At 42.0% G+C, this 22,033-nt stretch overlaps 2 protein-coding genes across 4 annotated transcripts in view; one reads left to right on the top strand and one right to left on the bottom strand.

The window, feature by feature from the left end:
* Positions 1–18,282, top strand: part of PI4KA (phosphatidylinositol 4-kinase alpha) — a 351,394-nt gene extending 333,112 nt beyond the window's left edge. For all 3 annotated transcript variants that reach the window (XM_063964791.1, XM_063964790.1, XM_063964792.1), the window contains 17 exons: positions 2,966–3,159; positions 3,299–3,389; positions 3,537–3,704; positions 3,867–3,920; positions 4,444–4,564; positions 4,707–4,836; positions 10,265–10,335; positions 10,818–10,890; positions 12,006–12,076; positions 12,192–12,298; positions 13,069–13,173; positions 14,236–14,361; positions 14,606–14,726; positions 15,445–15,604; positions 16,865–16,954; positions 17,048–17,131; positions 17,643–18,282. In XM_063964791.1, coding sequence (XP_063820861.1) covers positions 2,966–3,159; positions 3,299–3,389; positions 3,537–3,704; positions 3,867–3,920; positions 4,444–4,564; positions 4,707–4,836; positions 10,265–10,335; positions 10,818–10,890; positions 12,006–12,076; positions 12,192–12,298; positions 13,069–13,173; positions 14,236–14,361; positions 14,606–14,726; positions 15,445–15,604; positions 16,865–16,954; positions 17,048–17,131; positions 17,643–17,694 — 1,818 coding nt within the window. In that variant the 3' untranslated portion in view covers positions 17,695–18,282. The remainder of the gene's footprint in view (positions 1–2,965; positions 3,160–3,298; positions 3,390–3,536; positions 3,705–3,866; positions 3,921–4,443; positions 4,565–4,706; positions 4,837–10,264; positions 10,336–10,817; positions 10,891–12,005; positions 12,077–12,191; positions 12,299–13,068; positions 13,174–14,235; positions 14,362–14,605; positions 14,727–15,444; positions 15,605–16,864; positions 16,955–17,047; positions 17,132–17,642) is intronic.
* HIC2 (HIC ZBTB transcriptional repressor 2) overlaps positions 18,132–22,033 on the bottom strand; it is a 208,277-nt gene continuing 204,375 nt past the window's right edge. The window contains exon 2 of the transcript XR_010257015.1: positions 18,132–18,218. The gene's annotated coding sequence lies outside the window, so the exon portion shown is untranslated. The remainder of the gene's footprint in view (positions 18,219–22,033) is intronic.

Raw genomic sequence — 22,033 nt, 5'->3', positions numbered from 1 at the left:
AGAGACCTGGGCATCCCTCTGTCGTGTAGAGATTGGGAAAAAATATGCTTAAAAACCCATACAAGCTCTGTCTGTGTCCAAGTAAGAGAGACTCAATATAAAGTTATGACGAGATGGTACAGACACCCCTCCCTCCTCCATGCTATGTACCCCTCCTCGTCGGCTCTATGTTGGCGATGCTCCTCCTCATCTGGCACTCTTTTACATATCTGGTGGACATGCTCACTAATCCAACCCTTTTGGCAGGAAGTTATACACATCTCTCAGATCATTCTCAAGACCCAAACCCCTCATGACCCAGCTTTCTGGCTTATCAACCATTCTACAATCCCAATATCTCAACACAAACACTCCCTGCTACGACACTTAAGCAATGCAGCACGTGCGGCTATCCCGGCTAGATGGAGATCCCACAACCCTCCTACGTGTCGTACATGGTTCACTAAATTGAATTATTTTATGAGAATGGAAGACTTGTTCCTCACATCGATAGGCAAATCGCGTGAATTCGAATCCACATGGTCCCCCTGGTTGGAATACAAAACCTCCCAGGCTTACTTAGCCACTCCCCTGGATGATAACTGAAATCTTAATTCTCTACATTCCATTGACTTGTTAAGTGGTAACCCCCCACCCCCCCCCCCACCCCAACTTCAACAACCCCATCTCTCCTTTTCTTACCCTCTCCTACTTCTCACTTCTCTCTATTTCTATCTTATTGCCATCGGGCGCTCCTATTCTTCTACTCTCTTATTCAGTTAATCTATATAAGCACTGCATATGAAAACACTTTTACCTAAGGTAGAACAACCCCATTTTTTATATTACTTGGTATATTCTACCCCTATTGCATCCATCCATCTCCATGGAGCTGAATACCCTCCCTTTGACATCTGTACGACTAGACTTGTAATTATTATTGTACACTGTTGATATGGATGTTTTTCTACCTGTATATATATATGGGTGTTTTCCCCTTCTTCTGTTTATACATTGAAAATCCTTAATAAAAACCTGATTAAACAAAAAAAAAAAAAAGTGCAAAACTCATGTCGACCAATAGTGGTCAACCTAGATACTGTCGACCTAAGTGTGGTCGACCTTGCATACCATATCCAAATAAGTCCCCATCTCTTTGTGCAAGAATTCCTCGCACCTCTATCCTCCCCCTGCTCCCAGTATCTGGAGAAGATGAAAGTGAATTTGTTTGCATATATTGGCAGCCAAGCTGCCTATACTGAGTTTGGTCTGTCAGACTTGGCATGGGATTAAGAAATCCAGCCTCTTGGGTGACCTGTCTCTGGATCCCTGATCACTGCTTTGCACAGGATTTTTATCTCTCATGCATAGAGGCCACTACTGTGGAAAGCTGTTTTTAAGTCATTATCGCCTATAGAAACTCTCTTTTGACATCACTAGTGTATGGTGTCCCCTTTTTTTGGACCTCTACCAAACTAAAATGGTATGCCATTGCCACTTAGCGGCATCTTTTAATTTCTACAGAAATATAACGGTCCAAGTAAAATGGCTGTGAAAATTTTACCAGCACCGAGCGCGTAAAAATATTTTTTATGTAAAATAGCAGAGCAGGTAAAAAAAAGATAACTTCAGTGAGAGCAATGTTCAGGGCATAACATGGTAGATGTTTTGATCAAACACTCAATTTATTTTTATCACAGATGATGTAAAGTCATATACGCACTTTAGTGGACGTAATGCAATGCAAATTATCTATACTGCGTGCAAGGCTTTTCCTGGAATGTAACCTATATATTTTCGTCATATCATAGCCATATATGCCAGTTTTGGCAGCTGATAGCCTTATATGTATTGTTATATGTAATCTTTACTTTTTAAATTGTAAATTATATAAAAATCATTATCATTAGTAGCAGCTGTGTTAGTAGTGGCGGATGCTTTAGTAGTATTGTTTTTAATTTTCTCCAGACAAGAGCATCAGACAGCAGGGTTAGGTACAGTAGTAGTATAACATGCACATGGGGGGAAGTGGATCTCATGGATCAGTGTGTGGCGATGTAGCTACACAGACGCAAAAGCAAGAGATGGTACATTCGGGTGTTCTTTCACTTTCTTGATTTGACTTGGTTGCTGTATTGAATGTCTGAATTCATTGACAAGACTCAGTTAGATTTCAAAGCATCCATTCCTCAAGCATTGATCAAGGTTGGCTCTATGGAGCAATGCTGAAGAGCAAGTCCAAGTGAAACACCACCTCTGTTGAAGAGCAGGGCCATGTCAAAGACGGCCCCTAAAATCAGCTATTGAACGCTAAAGAAAACAACCTTTCACAAGTTGGATGTATGCTGGTTATGCATGTGTGTCACATACTCTATGGCTATGCTGGTCTCTGCTATATTTTGCTTTTTCGAAAGAAAAGAGTTTTGACTGCTTTTGATCAGTCTATATCCAGGTGGGTTAAAACACCGCTAATTCCAGTCAGGTGCCAGGCTCCTATGGCAGTAGAGAATGGTATATGTTCCAACTTCTAGAGAGTATAATGTTTTGATGCTGGTTTTAGCAGAAAAATCCTGTAGGCTGTAGTAAATCTACAGTGTGCTGTCCTTCCATAATTTAAGTATTTGTGTGTATCCATTACTTTCCTATGATGATTCTGAAGAAAAAAAGAGAATTTTGTACTCTCCATAAAATCCATTTTTCATATAGGAAACATTGGGAAGTGTCATCCTTCTAGTTTTGGAAACGGAGTCCATTCCTATATGCTTTGTAGAAATGGTTTTTATGTTGATAATGATTTTGAAAAATCCCATTTTCTCAACATTTTCCAAATGGTTGGAATGACTCGGCTTGCACAGAATAGATTCATACAGAGATGAGACACTGCTGTCATTCTACCTAAAATAAAGCAATAAGTTATGTTGGTATATAGACTGTTTGTGGTACAATTGTCAGTGTTTCCAAACTAATACTTGAGTACTACTTCTAGGCCACAGAGATTGACCGACTGACCACATGGTACAACCCTTTGTCTGCTCCCGAGTTGGAACTAGATCAGACAGGAGAGATTAGTGTTGCAAACTGGAGATCAAAGTACATCAGCCTGTCCGAGAAGCAGTGGAAAGACCATGTGAACCTGGCATGGAGCATTTCTCCTCACCTGGCAGTTCAGTTGCCAACAAGGTAAATGTTCGTTAACCAAAAAATCTCTCATGTAAAACACCTTACAGTAAAGAGTTGCTTCTTGAGACAAGGTTTCATCTTCACTTTGTGGATTATTTTCTCATTGGTGGTGATTATCTGGATTTTTCTGCATTTGCAGATTTAAGAACACTGAAGCCATTGGTGGAGAAGTGACGCGACTAGTAAGACTGGATCCAGGTGCCGTCAGTGACCTGCCAGAGGCAATCAAAGTAAGTATTCAGGTGGTTAGACTTCACCAATGTCTCATGGTCTATACTTAAGTATAAATGGTCCAGTAAATTGCTGCCTTGCTGTATACAAATTACATATTCTGCCTTCTGCTTTGTTTCTGTACACATGGTATTTTTCTTCTATAGTATCTGGTGACTTGGCATACGATCGATGCAGATGCTCCTGAGCTCAGCCATATTCTGTGCTGGGCACCAACTGACCCACCCACTGGACTGTCTTACTTCTCCAGCATGTACCCTCCACATCCACTAACCGCTCAATATGGAGTCAAAGTACTACGATCATTCCCTCCGGTATGGACTAATTATTTGCACTGACTTGATACTTGTCTACATAGCAGTTGCTTCCCTTTCTGGTGGATGTATTTCTTCTCCTACACACTGTGATGTCTTGTCCATACATTTTTTTATATTTATGACCTCTTACTGTGCCCAATTGTGTTATTTTACTTTCAGGATGCTATTCTGTTTTACATTCCACAAATTGTGCAAGCTTTGAGATATGACAAGGTGAGTCCCTTCTGTGGCACATACCACCTAACCTACTGCTAATAGCCAGAGTATAGGACAGGAGACCTACAAGGAAAATGCTGTCTTGTTGTGTGTGCTGCAAGTCATAGAACGCTGCCATCTCAGGAAGGTGCTGCACTCACTTTTAATTAGTGATAATGAATGCGTAAATGAAGCATCTCTCAAACATGACCCGTTTAATCATGGGCTTTCTATGTTGATAGCAGTCTCATGGCTTGCTGTGCCTGTAGCCAATATCTTTTTGTTGTTTTACCCTACGCTTTCCATCTAACAAGCTCTTTTCAATAGAGAATGCAGGCATTTACAGAGAATTAGAAAGCAGTAAGCTAAGCTAAGCAGTTAGCTTCATTCTTACTTAGAGGCTGACTCCCTTCAAGTAATACGTAGTAAATATGCCTGCAGCAGAGGTGAACTTTATTCTATGTGGATTGTTTCTTGCCTTACATCATGTTAGCGAATATTTACTTTGTGGCTGTGATTGAGACGCCTTGTGTGCACTCAGATGGGATATGTCCGGGAATACATTCTGTGGGCAGCTGCAAAGTCTCAGCTTCTGGCTCATCAGTTTATCTGGAACATGAAGACCAACATTTTTCTAGATGAAGAAGGGCATCAGAAGGACCGTACGTAATGTTAATTGTTCACTCTTTTCATTATGTTGCATTGATGCATCAAAGATCATACCAGCCATAACATAGCATTGGCTTACATAGCACTTCAATGGTTACTCTTTGCTTTACTTTATTTATATATTATCATCTACAGCTGATATTGGTGATTTGTTGGAGCAGCTTATGGAGGAGATCACAGGATCCTTGTCAGGGCCTGCCAAAGACTTTTACCAACGTGAATTTGACTTCTTCAATAAAATAACCAACGTGTCTGCCATCATTAAGTAAGTCTATTGTATCTTTGTAGACATGTTATAATTGGAGGCAAGAAGCATATATCCTATACCAGTGATAATCCATGGAAGTGCTTATTCCTTAAAAATGTTTGTTTGCTGCTGTATATAATCCATTGAAATCCTAAGGCCCACAAGAGTGACCCCAATTAACTTTGCAGTTAACCGCAGACCGCAAAGTTCCCATCATAGGCTATAATGGAGGACCACGATCCTCCATTCTAGCCGCTGCGCTGAGCCTGATTGACAGGCAAGGAGCACACAGCCAATCAGGAGAGCGCCATGACGTGGCGCTCCCTGATTGGCTGGCGGGACCTTCACTGACAGAAGTCACGGGGGGGTCCCGTCATTCGGGGAAAAGGGTTCCATGTGTAAACATGGAACCCCTTTAGTAGCATGAATCGGGATTTTCGGTTTATTATTTTAAACAAGTCCCTGGATTACGTTGAGAAAGAAGAGGACAGATCTACACTGGATTGGTTGTAAGTATAAATTTATTTATCCAGGTTCCCCTTGGATGCTACTAGACAAGTGGACGTGAATCGCAGCATTGGATGTAGGTAAATATGTGAGTGTGTAATTAACATTTTACTTTCACGGTGTGTGTCTACTGTTTTTTGGGGGGGTATTGTTTTTGTAGTAGAACTACAGGTACCCGCGGGCCCGTTCTTTCCCAGCATGCTGTTACTTGTGGTTCACCAAGTACCAGCCTGAGGGGGAGGCTTGCTGGGACTTGTAGTTCTCCTACAAAAACCAAAAACAAAATTCTATTTTTTACACAAAGGCTATCAGCCTCCCATCCACCGCCCACGGATGGGGGAGGGCAGCCTCGGGCTTCACCCCTGGTCCTTGGGTGCCTGGAGGGTGGGGACCCTTTGATTTAAGGGGTCCTCACTCCAGGGAACCCCGGCCAGGGGTGACTAGTTGGGGGGGTAATGCCACGGCCGCAGGGACTAGTATAAAAGTGTCCCCCGGCTGTGGCATTATCTCTCTGGCTAGTGGAGCCCGGTGCTGGTGTTAAAAATACGGGGAACCCCTACATCTTTTGTCCCCCGTATTTTTTGAACCAGGACCGGACGCAGAGCCCAGTGCTGGTTGTATAAATATGGGGGGACCCTACGCAATTTTTCATTTTTCCCCTGTATTTTTACAACCAGGACCAGCTCAAAGAGTTATGCTTAGGAGGGGGGGGGGGGACCCCACGCAATTTTTTTTCTATTTTTAACACTTTCAACACTTCTTATAATGTACACAATGAAGCCCTGCACGGATCTCACTGATCCGGCCAGGCTTCATTGTGTTAAGTCCGGCAGTGTTTTACTAATCACCCCCCCCCCCAGACTGGCTATGCTGATTAGAAAGCATGCCAGAATTGTCAGGTAATCATTGGTGATTGTTTTGAATGTCTGCTAATTACTGTATAGGCTATTCTTCCTATTGCTTTATACAGTGCCAGACTGTGATTTGTCCGTGCCCTTCTTTTTTCTCCATTATAGTCAAGTACTGTACAGATCATTGCCACTCTGCCAGGATATATTTCCTCTGCTTTTCCTCTTACATCGGAAAGTGGTACTTCTTCCATATCCAAGGCTGCTTAAGTGAAGCCTGGCAGAAACTAGATGGGGTCAGAGGAGGTTTGTTTCAACTAGGGTGATTTGTGCGAATGTGAGATTCCACTTACAGTGAGTGCCCCTATTGTCTGTCATGCTGTATCCACCACTGTTCCTATTCCAAATTCAGTGACTTCAAGGACAGCACAAAAGTGAATGGATTATGGGCCTAACTCATGTATTGCTGATTGCATTGTGTGCAAAAGTGAATTAGGCCCTATGTCACTATGGAACCATCTCGAAAAAGTTCAAGTGGCCGCTTTGGTCAGTAAGGTGGTTGAGTAGTAGACTGAGAAGTTCAGTAAGGGCTTACAATTCTTATCCTTAGTGGACCACTCAAAGGAAACTTAAGAGTATTTGTGAGGAAGAGGCAAACTCTTCTTAATCCATTGAACAACTTCACATTTGTATACATAAACCACCAAAGTGGTAGTAGGACAATGATAATATCGTACACAGCCATGGTACGCTGCTGGGCAGAGAGGTATGTTGGTGGTATTCATCCTAGGGGCGGAAAATTAGGAAACTGATTTCTGTGCTGCCTTGCAGTTAATCCCAAGAAGTGATCCCTTTACACATGGGTCTTCAACTTGATTATGTATAAGGGTGGTCATCTGAAGGTCATCATGATGTCTTTTCGGCTGAACCACAAAGAAGCCTTAGTACCGTGCAACAGCCAGCATTCCTAGTTGATGCAGTGACAGTTCCATGGATGTTCCAACTAGTGTATCTTTTCTTTCCAATCACCATGCTTCCTTAGTACCCCAGAAGTTGAAAGAAGAGGGTGTCTCAGTAATTCTGATTGCAATATATTGACGAAGAAGAACATGTTACAGCAACATTCTAAGGATATTAGCTGAACTGCTTTGAGGCTATCTCAAAAAGAAGACCTTTCAAGTCAGGGTCCCTTTTACTATCAAGACTTTGCTGGTATGAAGGTTTTAGCTGTTGAGGCCATGATTCATTAGGCTAAGGGGCTGTATGAGGAGGTTATTAGCATCATGATCAGGGCTAGGAATATTAAAATTTCCTCCAAATATTAAGGAGTGGAAAAACGTCATAGGTTTTTGTGAGAGAAAAATGCATTCACACATCATCTTTTAAATTGTGCATGCCTCTTGTCCTTCATACTGTATGGCTTGGACAGTGGCTAGAGATTGACCTCTTTAAATTCCTGCTTTTGTTCAGGCTTCTTGCAGAGCAAGTGTCCTGTAAAAAAAAAAAAAAAATATGCAACCCAAATGCTTAGCTCTCTTTTCTGTTGTTATGAATACTTAGGTTTATTTTCACTTTTGTGATTTTTTTAATATGCACTTTGAGTCCGCTTGTGAGATAAGTGCTGTATAAATAACATATATTTTTTTAATGATTATTATTATTGCTACTGTTAAATCCATTACTAGAAATATATTTGGAGGACAGTGTTCCAACCATTTATGTTTGAGTAATGTTTTCTGTGTTTGCCTGCTGTGTTCTATCCTATAGGTTTTGGTATGAAAAACCCATAAGATAAAACTGACCTCCAATAGATGGAGGGGTGTTGAGGGGAGGTGACAGAATGCAAACAGGGTTTTATTTTTACATTGTACAGTATACTTACTCCTGCAACAGTGCCCCTACACCCCAAGGTTATCTATCCAGAGGCCCAATTCTGCCAGTTTCCCTTCAGTTTTGTTTGAGTAGTAAACTAGGCTAACTGTACCCCTGATTAGGGACTAAAGCACAGAAGTGCTGTCTACCAATTAACGTGTGCTAGGAATCTTATCTCAAAGCAACATTTTATTAAAAACATTTATTTTATTGTACAGGATATTTGCAGCCCTTAAGAAAATTCCAATAACCACATATTAGCATCCTTTAACCCTCTCTTAGGAGTCAAACTAGTTAGAGTGACGGGTCAGTCCAGCAGTCTAATTCTCATACAGGTTTGCACACCTTGTCGTTTTCATCGCTCCCGCCGCCACTAATAGTTTGCTGCAGCAGACCCTGGAATACCCCTGCTTTTGGCAGGCTGACTACTGCTACCTAGAGCTTATAGAAACAAGAAATCTTTAATGCACCTGTCCACAATTTTATCCACCTTAATGCACAGCATAGTGCATGGGACTTCTTATGGTAGCAGCATTATTGACTAAATAGCCAATAGTAATGTTAAGAATGTAACATAAAACCATAATCCCTCCATGTAGGTTTTTCAGAGTCAAAGGCTTCATCTTGGAGCCTAGCAATGTAATCTAGTATAAGAGAATGGCTGTTCCAGGAAAATCAGCTGTGAATGACTTGGTGTAGTATGAGACAGCTAAATTTTTGGGTGGTGATGTCAGCCAAGGCAGTTCATTTTGGAGACCAAATGCAGTGTTCAGAGGTGTGCAGTGTATTTAGCAAAATGTACTGGTAATGCATCTAGAAATTTAGCAGCGTAAGGGGCATTTTTGTAATTGTATTCCACCTAAAGGGGTTCACCTATGCTTTTATAGTTTCCCATAATCATGTACTACACCATATGCATAGAATCTGTTAACTGAATTATTTCTCTCTCTAGGAATTACACATGCTCTAGTGAGGTCATCTAATTTAGAAACTTAGACTGAGTATACATTCTGTAAGTTAGTAGTCATTTCCATGGGTGCAAAGGAACGCTATAGGGACTCGTATGGCACTCTTTTACTAATGGCTTACCATTTGACAGACATACGTTACAGAGTGGCATGTTATTGTCTCTTTTTACTTTATTTTACATATGTGTATCACAGGTTTAAAACTGGTTGGAAGCAGTCATCAATTTATTTTGCTTTAGTAAGAATATTAGCACCAATTAAACTGAGGTTATCTGTTTACATTTCTTGTATTTTGTTTGCACATTATTATGTGCCAAGGAACTTTATATAGAATTGAAACCTCAGAAATCGTAGTTTAAAGACCTATCCGGAGAAGACGTGTGTTGTACAGCACAAATCCCACCACGCCTGTTCCCTCATGTCTTAGGAATCTGACATTGATGTCTAATTATTACTATTGTTTGGTCAGGAGTGTGCAAAACAACCTGGCAATGGGATAAAGGGAAACGTATATTCCCATAAGACTCATTAGCCAAATGAAGTGGATCCAGGAACGAAACTATTTAAATCTGGTAAACTTTTACTCTAATTGTTCATGCGATATTAGATTCTGTGGAATAACTTCAGGTGTTTGTTTTAAACCAGGGGCCGGCAACCTATTTCTTCAGCTGTCATGGAACTACATGTCCCAGCAGCCCCTACAGAGATATACAGTTGCTTAACAGGCTTGCAGAGCAAGACATGTAGGGGGCAGATGTATTAACCTGGAGAAGCATAAGGAAGTGATAAACCAGTGATAAATGCAAGGTGATACATGCACCAGCCAATCAGCTCCAATATGTAAATTAACAGTTAGGAGCTGATTGGCTGGTGCGTGTATCACCTTGCATTTATCACTGGTTTATCATTTCCTTATGCCATCTCCAGGTTAATACATCTGACTCATTGGGGCAGATGTATTAACCTGGAGAAGGCATAAGGAAGTGATAAACCAGTGATATGTGCTAGGTGATAAATGCACCAGCCAATCAGCTCCTAACTGTTGATTTACATATTGGAGCTGATTGGCTGGTTCATTTATCACCTTGCACATATCACTGGTTTAGCACTTCCTTATGCCTTCTCCAGGTTAATACATCTGCCCCATTGTTCCAAAACAACTGGCACACCAAACTTTCCAAAGTTGATTTTTAACACATTTATAGCCAAATGAATAAACTGGTGAAATGCAATGCTTCCTTTTCCTGCCAGGCCATACCCTAAAGGAGAAGAACGGAAGAAAGCTTGTCTGAGTGCCCTGTCTGAAGTGAAAGTGCAGCCAGGTAAGACTAATCGTTTATTCCCTTTTATACGTCAGTGTACAAAGCAGCTCTTGCCTAACCAATTCTTCACCCCTCAATGTGTTTTCTACTCCAGAGTAATAGACGCAGCACTTAGATAATACTAAACATGTCTATGGTTGAGTAAGGTAAACAGACAAATAGCACGTAGGATCTTAATAACACTAAAATGTATATAAAGGGCTTAGTGCTCTTCTCTCTAATGCTTCAAGGAGATTTTTATTTCTGTCTTGTGCAATAAAATATAGGGGCCATGGTGGGTGACTTACATCCCGCCACAGGTGTTATATTTACTAATCAAAGTGTCCCCTTTCTGTCTTGTTTAGTTGAAGCCACATTATGTTGAGAAAAAAAATATGTGGTCTGAAGAGATAGGAGGCTGAATGATCTGTTTGCTTAATTTGTATGGACATTACAACATTTATATACATGTTACCTATTGCCCATGTATTCCCCAATTTCAGGATGCTACCTACCCAGTAATCCAGAAGCCATAGTGTTGGACATTGACTACACATCTGGAACACCCATGCAGAGGTGATATAACAATGATATATATGGTAGATTTGGCTATAATTATACTTTTATCAGCTGTTGAATATTGGAAGTACATAGTTTTGTTTTATTTAATGAAAACAAAGGTGTGCATATGGGGATTTATTGTTTTTTTCCCCATTAAATCCAGTTTAATCTCTTGGTAATTAATGGATCTCCTCCTCCATATAAGTGCTGTAAATACACTAATGACGCTAATATACTACGTTTGATAGATTGTATTTTGCCCATTAAATGCAACTAGCAAATCCATGACCTGTAGGTTGTACTTCTGTACTTTTTAAAAATAAGTTTTTACTATATGAATATTTGTAGGTTGTTTTCATTTTAAAACCTTGTTTTATAGCTCATATTGGGCTTAATACGACTGTCCATCTTTGAGAATTCAGATACATGTTTGGGAAACAAAAGTGGAAAACAGTATCAATCTAAAACACCTTAAACAGTATTACATGTATGTGTATGTGCTGTTTTACTTGCGCTGTACAGACAGGAGAATATCTTTATACGACATAGATTCTCAGTGGGATGTCATCATTTGTATCAGCCACAATCCAGCCGTGTCTAAGCACAGTACATTCACTGTGACTGTCCCATCATCTTTGTAGGTTCATGTGCACAGTTTTCTGGATATAATGGGTGTATTCGTATATGTTAATGCTCATATCTTTGGGCAGAGTTGGACTGGCCACAGGCGCAGGGAAAAAACCCCGGTGGGCCCCACTGCCTGGGGGCCCACTCCCTTCTCTTGGGATCAGGTTCTAGACTTTACACTTATTATACATTATACATATGTTACATTATACTGCACAGGACTATGGTGTATTTTCTACAGTGCATTGCTGTTATTGATCTCGTACATTATCTTGAATGCACTAGCAGTATTTACTATATATATTTATCAAGGGACCTAGACCATGCACTAATGGTTAGGCAATCCTAAGTGGGGACTGGCCTCATCCTCTCTGGAGACTGACCACACCCCTAAACATGGGCCCCTATCACTTCATCCCTCTAGTGGACCCTTCATGCCCCAGTCTGATGCTGTTAATGGCTGTAATTGCAGTGCTCATGCATGTTAATGGCTGTAATTGCAGTGCTGCAAAAGCTCCATATTTGGCCAAGTTCAAGGTGAAGAGATGTGGAGTTAGTGAGCTGGAAAAAGAAGGTGAGTGTCTGTAAAGGCAGTCATGCCAGTAACCACCATTGTGTCATGTAAAGAGCCTGTATACACTTCTTGACGTATCTACAACACTCTGTGTGAATGTCTCGTTTTCAATTAGGCCTCCGCTGCCGCTCAGACTCCATTGATGAGAGTGAGGAGGAAGGTGGAGATAAAAAGGTTTGCTGGCAGGCAGCCATTTTTAAAGTTGGAGATGACTGCAGACAAGTGAGTAATACTTGCTTAGGCGGCAGAGCTTGGTCACCAACCATGCAAAGTATGCCCCCGCCTAGGGACTAGTAGGAATGGAGGGGGCTGTATTACCATAGCCCAGAGGTTCCCAAATGTGGTCCTCAAGGCACCCCAATGGTCCAGGTTTTAAGCATATCCATGCTTGGCCACAGCTGACTTAATTAGTACCTCAGTCAATTTGATTTAACCATCTGTGCTGAGACATGGATATACTTTTTTGGAGTTGCAAATAAATAGCACCGGAGTTGTGCTTAAACATCCAACACTGGAGCGCCATCACTATTTTTATTGACATTAGATGTGGACGGTCTAAACATCTTGTGTGGTACTAAGGACAGATATAACACAGTGATGTATATCAGTGTGACATATTATTGTTTTTATATGTTGTTGCTATTCCATTCATATTTTTACTTACATTTAATAAATTGTCTTAGACAAATGAATTTATATTGAAGCACTCCATTGTGACACTATGTGTTCTATATATAGTAATCTCATGGGAACCAGCAATTTTTATAGTTTGCTTCTTTTCAAATTGTGTTTATGGTGTGGTCTGTGCACAGCATCATAGCAAACCTTGGGCTTATACCAAGCACATGTAAATTCATATATTGTAGTACTGCCTGAAAAAGGGAATTCTGTATTGAAGATGCATTTCACAGAGAATATAAGGGATCAGCTTGTGGAACGGATTTGGAGCAATGGCTGTGGGTCCATGTAATGTGTCTTTCCTCTTCTTATAGGATATGCTGGCTCTGCAGATTATTGACTTATTCAAGAACATTTTCCAACTGGTAGGACTTGACCTCTTCGTCTTTCCATATAGAGTAGTGGCAACAGCTCCTGGGGTGAGTAGATAGAAAAGATTAAATTCATCATAATCTGTGAATTACATTTTGCTTTTCTGATCTGATATATTATGATCATAATTATGTCATATCTCCCATTTGATTCATTTTGGCACATAATTGGCACTAACTACTGGTACATAAAAGCACAAATAAAATGTGTTACCCTATCTGCTTGTGAGCTGGAGACTTCTATTTGTCTGTAACTGCTGTATCTCTGCAGTGTGAACAGATTGTAACCAGAGGTCTCACATCTGCTTCCTTATAATGATTATTGTTTATATGGTACAAAAGCTTCTGCGTTACTGTACAGTTTGGATATAAGACATAATACAAAAAATGTAGAGGTCCAACCCGCAAAAGCCCTACTTAATGTGAGGCTACTGTTTTTTGTAAATTGTTGTAATAGTGGGCCTGATTTCAATATGTATGGTATTGCACAGCTGCAGGGAAGCGACTGTGCAATACCGTGCAACTAAAATACAAATACAGCAGGAGGCTTCTGTAGGAGATAGACACCTCCTGACTGCATTTGCAATCCGAGTGCTGCCCTGTAAACACAGCATTGGATGTTCGCAATGGTCTCAGCCCTCGGCCAGTCTGCTTAAGATTAGACTGGACAGCAGATCTGGTCAGCCGGGTCCAGGAAGTCTGCCTCCGACAACGCAGACTCTGGGCTCGCCGCGCCTACAAAACATTTTGTGGAAAAGTCCCACTCACCGCTGCCCAAACACTGCAGCAAGCTGTGGCTAAGGGGGGCCTGCGAACAGTCATGCGGTACCCCTTATGCACATGTGCAGTTCTCCAACCATCAGGTTTGTACGTAAAACATTGGGTTTGTGTACAAATATGAATCGGGCCCACTGTGAGAAACCACTGACCCTTCTTTCTGCAGATAATTTTTTAGAATTTGCTATCATAATAAATGTAGTGCAGTGGATCAGTGATGAGCATTTTCACATCCAATAGCAGATTCTTTCAGTGCATTAGTTTTAAACGCTTTTAGATTTTAGTGGTCATATACAGATAAACAACAATTACCCGTAATGTGTTGTATCGCAGTGTGGAGTTATCGAGTGTATTCCAGACTGCACCTCGCGGGATCAGCTCGGCCGCCAGACCGACTTTGGAATGTACGACTATTTCACTCGGCAATATGGCGATGAGTCTACTCTTGCTTTTCAGAAGGTACAGTGTGTCTACTCTAGCTGTTTGTTAAACAGTTCACTGCTGGAAGAGATTGTATAACATATTTTGTGTTACCCTCTGACAAGATTATGCTAATAACCAGAGGTAAACACAACCTTCCTTTGTATAATTATTCTTTCCCTGGATCATATTGTAAATGCCTTTCTGCTGAATAGAAGTTCTTTTTAAGCTTCTAGAGTCCTTCCTACTGTATATAGTTACGCTTGTTCTTCTCTTTCCACAGGCTCGGTATAACTTTATACGTAGTATGGCAGCCTACAGCCTGTTGCTCTTCCTGCTGCAGATTAAAGACAGACATAATGGCAACATCATGCTGGATAAACTGGGTCACATCATCCATATAGGTCAGTCCCACTGCTGCACCACTGTTTGGGCCTAATTCAGACCTGATTGCTGTTGTGCGAATTCCCAAGGCAGACGATTATCGTTTGACTGCGCATTCGTATGGATCGTAGTGCGCATGTGCGAGGCCAAACTGCATAAGAATCGAGAGGGTTTTTTATCGCTAGGCGTACGCAAGTTGATTGACAGAAAGCGGATGTTTGGTGGTGGTAACTGGCTGTTTTCTGTGAGTGACAGGAGCGTTCCCATGCGTTTTCAAGGAGGGTGTGTGACGTCAGCTCCGGGCCCAAATACCCTGTTTCTATCACACTGTAGAAGTAGGTGTTGGGCTACACACAGTCTGGAAAAAAACATTCGATGGTGAGTGAGTTGCGAACGGATTTGCAGCTGACCGGCGTTTGCAAAGCTTTTCGCTCGCCATACGCAGACAGACTTGCATGGGCTGGGTTTTCACTCTGTCTTGGCAGCGACTATCTGATCGCAAACCTCTGCAAATTCGTAGAAGAGCAATCAGGTTTGAATTAGGCCCATTGTTCCTTCCTTGTTCTCCTGAGTGCCTACTCCTATGGATATAGTCCTACTACTATAGATCAGTCCTTGTGCCTCTGTCTGTTGCTGCCAGTTCTCATAGTTGTCTTTTATCTGTGTGTCTGCTGCTTTGGACACTTCTGGTGCTCATTTTACTCTGTGTACGTGTCCCCTTTTATTTTCCACCTGTAGATTTTGGATTTATGTTTGAGAGCTCCCCGGGAGGTAATCTAGGCTGGGAGCCAGATATAAAACTGACTGATGAGATGGTGATGATCATGGGAGGCAAAATGGAAGCAACACCCTTCAAATGGTTCATGGAGATGTGTGTGCGTGGATACCTGGCTGTCAGGTGAGCAATAGATTAATCCATGAGAGGTTTTCCCTTTTCTGGGTGAAAGCAAACTGGAAAACTAAATGTCACATTTATATTCTATTGTGCAGAGTCCAACCTGGAAGGAGAACAATAGGTTGCTTTCTATACTGTAATGTGAAATAAGACTGGAAATAAATCTATATGGAGCACAGTATGATCTGGAAGGCACAGTTGTGGTCTTCTAATGAGGCACCATGAAGTGTTTGTCACTGGAAGGAGTTGCATGGTTTTGTTACTGATAGGTGACACTTCAGAGGCCGCCAGGAGCTGGGGTTTTCTCCAGTTTTCTGACATAGCAGATTCTTATTTATATACAATAGAGGTGCAGAGGCAGATCTGGGGATATTGCTGTGCAATAAGCGCAACATCGCTAAAACTAATCCATGTATCTCCTACAGCTGATGTTGCACCAAAAGAAGGGAATCACTTGATCTGTGTAAAAATGCCATTTAGGTTGCTACCTTAAGGTGGGCAAAATGGCTAGGTCCCTCCCCTACAGAGGAAGTATGCTTTTTATTAGAAGGACCAAGTTGTATCAAATTACTGTCAAATTGAATTGTGTTGTTGTCGCCCTTGCTCGTGCTGAAAATATTACACTGCAAAAATTGTATGCAACTTATTAATATTAGGTCACTGCGGAGTTGTCTGTGCTCCAGACAGACCCATAAAGGTCCTAAGAGCTTACACTTCATTCCTAGATGCTGTTAAATATATATTTGTAGCTCTCTGTTACCTGCCATCTGCTTACTCTGGCCTAACAATTATAAACTTTAGTATATGTAATACACAGTATATTAAATCCTAATTGTATACGTTATTTGCAAGCATGGTATTTTCTTACTGTCTTACAGTTACAAGAGACGCTATCGATGCGTCTTACTCTCTGCAGCACGGTTCCCGAGTGTATCGACATTGTTTAATGGATAGAAAAAAGACAGGCATCGGAGAGCACCGATTAGTATCTATTCAATTAAGTAGAATAGGTTAGAAGCAGTTTAAAGATCTATGCTTATTGTCAGTAGTCAGCAGAAAGCAAGTGTTTCAGATTAGCATTAATATTGCAAAGCATAACTTATGTGTCCTTTTAGCATTAACAAAATAAGAAGTAATTTAGATAAGTATATATAATGGAAATGTGAATCTTAAGCCTCCATCTGACATGCTGAAGGTTAGTGAGTAACGTACTGTTAGATATGTTCTAGCTGCATATCCTTTCATTACTATGCTGTCTCACAGGCCGTACATGGATGCTGTGGTATCACTGGTAACCCTCATGCTGGACACAGGATTGCCTTGCTTTCGTGGACAGACCATTAAATTGCTGAAGTGAGTTCCTTGTAAAAGTAGAAAAGGCTAATCTGAGCGTTGTCTTTGGGTCTTCCCTGATGAATTATCTTCCTGTACTTTTCAAAAACGTAGGCACCGGTTCAGTCCCAACATGACGGAGAAAGAAGCTGCAAATTTCATCCTGAAGATTATACAAAACTGCTTCCTCAGCAACAGGTCTGACACCTGTCCTTCACTCTTCTGGCTGTACTGATTATTTTCCTAGAATGCAGTGATATACAATGATTGCCATATTACTGTGTGTGTGTGTGTGTGTGTGTGTGTGTGTGTGTGTGTGTGTGTGTGTGTGTGTGTAGCATGTAGAACAGCACAAACATTGTTTATTTTTACATACGTTTATCTAATGATCATGATTTTTCTGTGTGCAGAAATGTTAGACATTGGCTACATTTCTTTCCCAATGCCAATTAATTGCACTTTAATATTATTAAATCCATGACACAAAGTTATTTTCATTTAAATGTAAAAAGTCTGAGAACTGAAAGTTTTTATGTATATATTTCCGTTTTGTTAGAGTTCTGTTTTATGGTTAGCATATATTTCATAAAACACTGACCTATGAATGTTTGAGACTAGTTTGCACTTTATTACTAAACTTTACTCTTCACCATTGTACTATCCTTCATTTCATTATCTTTCACTCAAAATCTCTGTTTCTGTCCTCCAGGAGCAGAACGTACGACATGATCCAGTACTATCAAAATGACATCCCATACTGAGCTCCTTTGTGATCCAAGACATCCTTTGTTCGTAGTGACCTGTAGTCTCCTGTGTCTCTGCTCGCCCCTATCCACAATTTCTGAGTATCTGCAGCACGTGTGAAGGGTGAGAGGTGGGAGGTGAGAACACTAGACAGCTAGACTTGTGGTTGCAACATGCCCATTTGCTTGTTGAAATTTGTCTGTGCAAAACACAGTCCGAAAGCTGAATCACATAAAGGTTCTGCATTACAGACGAACGTATTTTGCAGAAAAAAATATAATATTGTATTTATTACCTGAAACACTGCTTCTATTATTCTTCCCAATGAAAACGGTATTGCCGGCTTACTTGCACTTTGATGATGTATAAGAAATGTCACACTCAGGACTAGAGCACATTCTCTGTGCTCCTATTGGCCACAAGTAGCATGGAGGAGAGGTGAGAGGGGACATTACTCCTCTGTGACTGGTCATTGCACTGCACCTCTAAATTTGAGGATCCCGCTTCACGCTGGAAAGATGAAGAAAGTTCATTTCGTCTTCTGTGTAAAAAAAATTGTGGAAATGTATTTAATCTGTAAACTGTAATTAAACAAATACAAACTATTTTTGCTTTCTTTATCTCTATATGTATATCAATTATCTTGGAAAAGGTATCAGAAGTTTTATATGTTGGTCAGTGGTTCTAGTTGACATTAAAATTGAGCATTGACGCTACGAGCTTGTGAACTTGTTCTTACAATATAATCTCTGTTTGCATGAAGAACCTAACTGCTTTAGTTTTGCAATGCCAGCTTTGTTACTGTACATTCAGCTAAAATGAAGGAAAGGCGTCCAAGTTCCATAGTTTAATACTTTGTAAATGTTATTGTACGCCATATACATTGACTTGGGACATTTATTAAAAAAGCAGTTTGTGGCCATTTATATTCCTCCCCAAATTTGCAATTATTGGCCCATACTGACTGCATCAGAAAACTTTACACTCAAAGCTGCAGACGGACCAATGAGAAGCCTCCCGTATCCCTTCTGCAGCATCACACTGCTCCGAAAGTGTCCCTTCCACAGCCCCTGGTAATGATTCCTTCCGTCACACGTCCCAGATAGCGCCCCTTCCGTCACACAGTGGCGGAATAGATTATGTACCCTGAAAATGTATAATAACACATGCATTCATGCCTAATACAGTGGTGCTGGATAGTGGTGTACTCTGACAGCCAAAATTCCTCCAAGTCTGTGTGCGGGACTGATCACACATTACTGTAAACATCTAATAGAAGGCCTTTGCTGATCAGGGGGTCACACCAGTTACTGAATCCTAGAGGGTCACATACCTTTTTTAACCAAAAAAATCTCAGGTTGGATAATTGTGATATTTAAATGAAAGTATATCATGTTGTGTATCCTTTCATTTATTGAGTTCCCTTTATCTATTTTTGGGCTTTGATGAAGAGCTGAACAGCTTTAAGGTCACATTTATGTGAACATTCTAAAGTGCTCACAACCTTTCTAGAGTAACTAAAGCTAGAGCTTTGCCTGTTGGTGCCTCTGGATCCAGATCCACTCTAAACCCGATGTTTCCCTGTGGAAGCCTGTGTACCCTGCTCCGGAAAGTTATTATACTAGACAGAGTACCCTACCTAGCTCAGAAGCTGAGCCTGCATTGACTTATTTAAAAATCCAACAATCTGAGTCAGTTAATGAGAATGTGCCTTTCACATCTGGAATGCGTTTATGGGAGCACATCCTCAGAGTACTGTACCTGCGCAAATCCCGTAGGAAAATCCAGCGTTTGAAGCTAATGGGGTTACCGGTATTAAGTGGAAAATAATATTTTAAACCTACCGGTAAATCTTTTTCTCCTAGTCCGTAGAGGATGTTGGGGACTCCGTAAGGACCATGGGGAATAGACGGGCTCCGCAGGAGACATGTGCACAAAAAAGAACTTTAGATATGGGTGTGCACTGGCTCCTCCCTCTATGCCCCTCCTCCAGACCTCAGTTAGAGAAACTGTGCCCAGAGGAGACGGACAGTACGAGGAAAGGATTTTTGTTAATCTAAGGGCAAGATTCATACCAGCCCACACCATCCACACCGTATAACATGGAAGATACGAACCAGTTAACAGTATGAAACAAAACAGCATCAGCCCGAGACTGATCAAAACTGTAACATAACCCTTATGTAAGCCAAAACTATATACAAGTCTTGCAGAATTTAGTCCGCACTGGGACGGGCGCCCAGCATCCTCTACGGACTAGGAGAAAAAGATTTACCGGTAGGTTTAAAATCTTATTTTCTCTTACGTCCTAGAGGATGCTGGGGACTCCGTAAGGACCATGGGGATTATACCAAAGCTCCAAAACGGGCGGGAAAGTGCGGATGACTCTGCAGCACCGATTGAGCAAACATGAGGTCCTCATCAGCCAGGGTATCAAATGCCGAGACACCTCGGGCAGCCACCCAAGAAGAGCCCACCTTCCTAGTGGAATGGGCCTTTACTGAATTTGGTAACGGCAATCCAGCCGTAGAATGAGCCTGCTGAATCGTGTTACAGATCCAGCGAGCAATAGTCTGCTTAGAAGCAGGAGCACCAACCTTGTTGGCTGCATACAGGACAAACAGTGCCTCTGTTTTCCTAACCCGAGCCGTTCTGGCTACATACATTTTCAATACCCTGACCACATCAAGGGACTCGGAATCCTCCAAGTCCCGCGTAGCTACAGGCAGCACAATAGGTTAATTCATATGAAAAGAGGAGACCACCTTAGGCAAAAATTGAAGACGAGTCCGCAACTCCACTCTATCCACATGGAAAATCAGATAGGGGCTTTTATGAGATAAAGCCGCCAACTCAGACACTCGCCTTGCCGATGCCAAGGCCAACAACATGACCACTTTCCAAGTGAGATACTTTAATTCCACCATTTGAAGAGGCTCAAACCAGTGAGACTTAAGGAACCGTAACACCACGTTAAGGTCCCATGGTGCCACAGGAGGCACAAAAGGAGGCTGGATATGCAGCACTCCCCTCACAAAAGTCTGGACTTCTGGGAGAGAAGCCAATTCCTTCTGAAAGAAAATGGATAGGGCCGAAATCTGAACCTTAATGGAGCCTAATTTTAGGCCCAAATTCACTCCAGTCTGTAGGAAGTGAAGGAAACGGCCCAGATGGAATTCTTCCGGAGGAGCATTCCTGGACTCACACCAAGACACATACTTCCTCCATATACGGTGATAATGTTTTGCTGTCACGTCCTTCCTAGTCCTTTATCCGAGTAGGAATGACCTCATCCGGAATGCCCTTTTTCGCTAGGATCCGGCGTTCAAGCGCCATGCCGTCAAACGCAGCCGCGGTAAGTCCTGGAACAGACAGGGCCCCTGTTGCAACAGGTCCTCTCTGAGAGGAAGAGGCCACGGATCTTCTGTGAGCATTTCCTGCAGATCCAGATACCAGGCCCTTCGAGCCCAATCTGGAACAATGAGAATTGTCTGTACTCCTCTTCGTCTTATGATTCTCAATATCTTGGAGATGAGAGGAAGAGGAGGGAACACATAGACCGACTGGAACACCCACGGTGTCACCAGGGCGTCCACTGCTACCGCCTGAGGGTCCCTTGACCTGGCGCAATATCGCGGAAGTTTCTTGTTGAGGTGTGACGCCATCATGTCTATTTGAGGCAGTCCCCACTGACTTGCAATCTCTGCAAAGACCTCCTGATGAAGTCCCCACTCTCCTGGATGTAGATTGTGTCCGCTGAGGAAGTCCGCTTCCCAGTTGTCCACTCCCGGAAAGAAGACTGCCGTCAGAGCGCTTACATGATTTTCCGCCCAGCGAAGAATCCTGGTGGCTTCTGCCATTGCCACTCTGCTCTTTGTTCCGCCTTGACGGTTTACATGAGCCACTGCGGTGATGTCTGACTGAATCAGAACCGGTAGTTCACGAAGCAAATTCTCCGCTTGACAAAGGCCGTTGTATATGGCCCTTTATTCCAGTACGTTGATGTGTAGACAAGCCTCCTGGCTTGATCATAGACCATGGAAGTTTCTTCCCTGTGTGACTGCTCCCCATCCTCGGAGGCTCGCGTCCGTGGTTACCAGAACCCAGTCCTGAATGCCGAACCTGCGACACTCTAGAAGGTGAGCACTCTGCATCCACCACAGGAGAGATACCCTGGCCCTGGGGGACAGGCTGATCATCTGATTAATCTGTAGATGCGACCCGGACCACTTGTCCAGAAGGTCCCACTGAAAAGTCTTTGCATGGAACCTGTCGAATGGAATGGCCTCGTAAGACGCCACCATCTTTCCCAGAACTCGAGTGCAGTGATGCACTGACACCCTTTTTGGCTTCAAG

This window comes from Pseudophryne corroboree, chromosome 1 (genome assembly GCF_028390025.1).
Source record: "Pseudophryne corroboree isolate aPseCor3 chromosome 1, aPseCor3.hap2, whole genome shotgun sequence".
Classification (NCBI taxonomy): Eukaryota; Metazoa; Chordata; class Amphibia; order Anura; family Myobatrachidae; genus Pseudophryne; species Pseudophryne corroboree.
The sequence above is the reverse complement of the archived record's forward strand: the minus strand, read 5'-3'. Positions and strand labels throughout refer to the sequence as shown.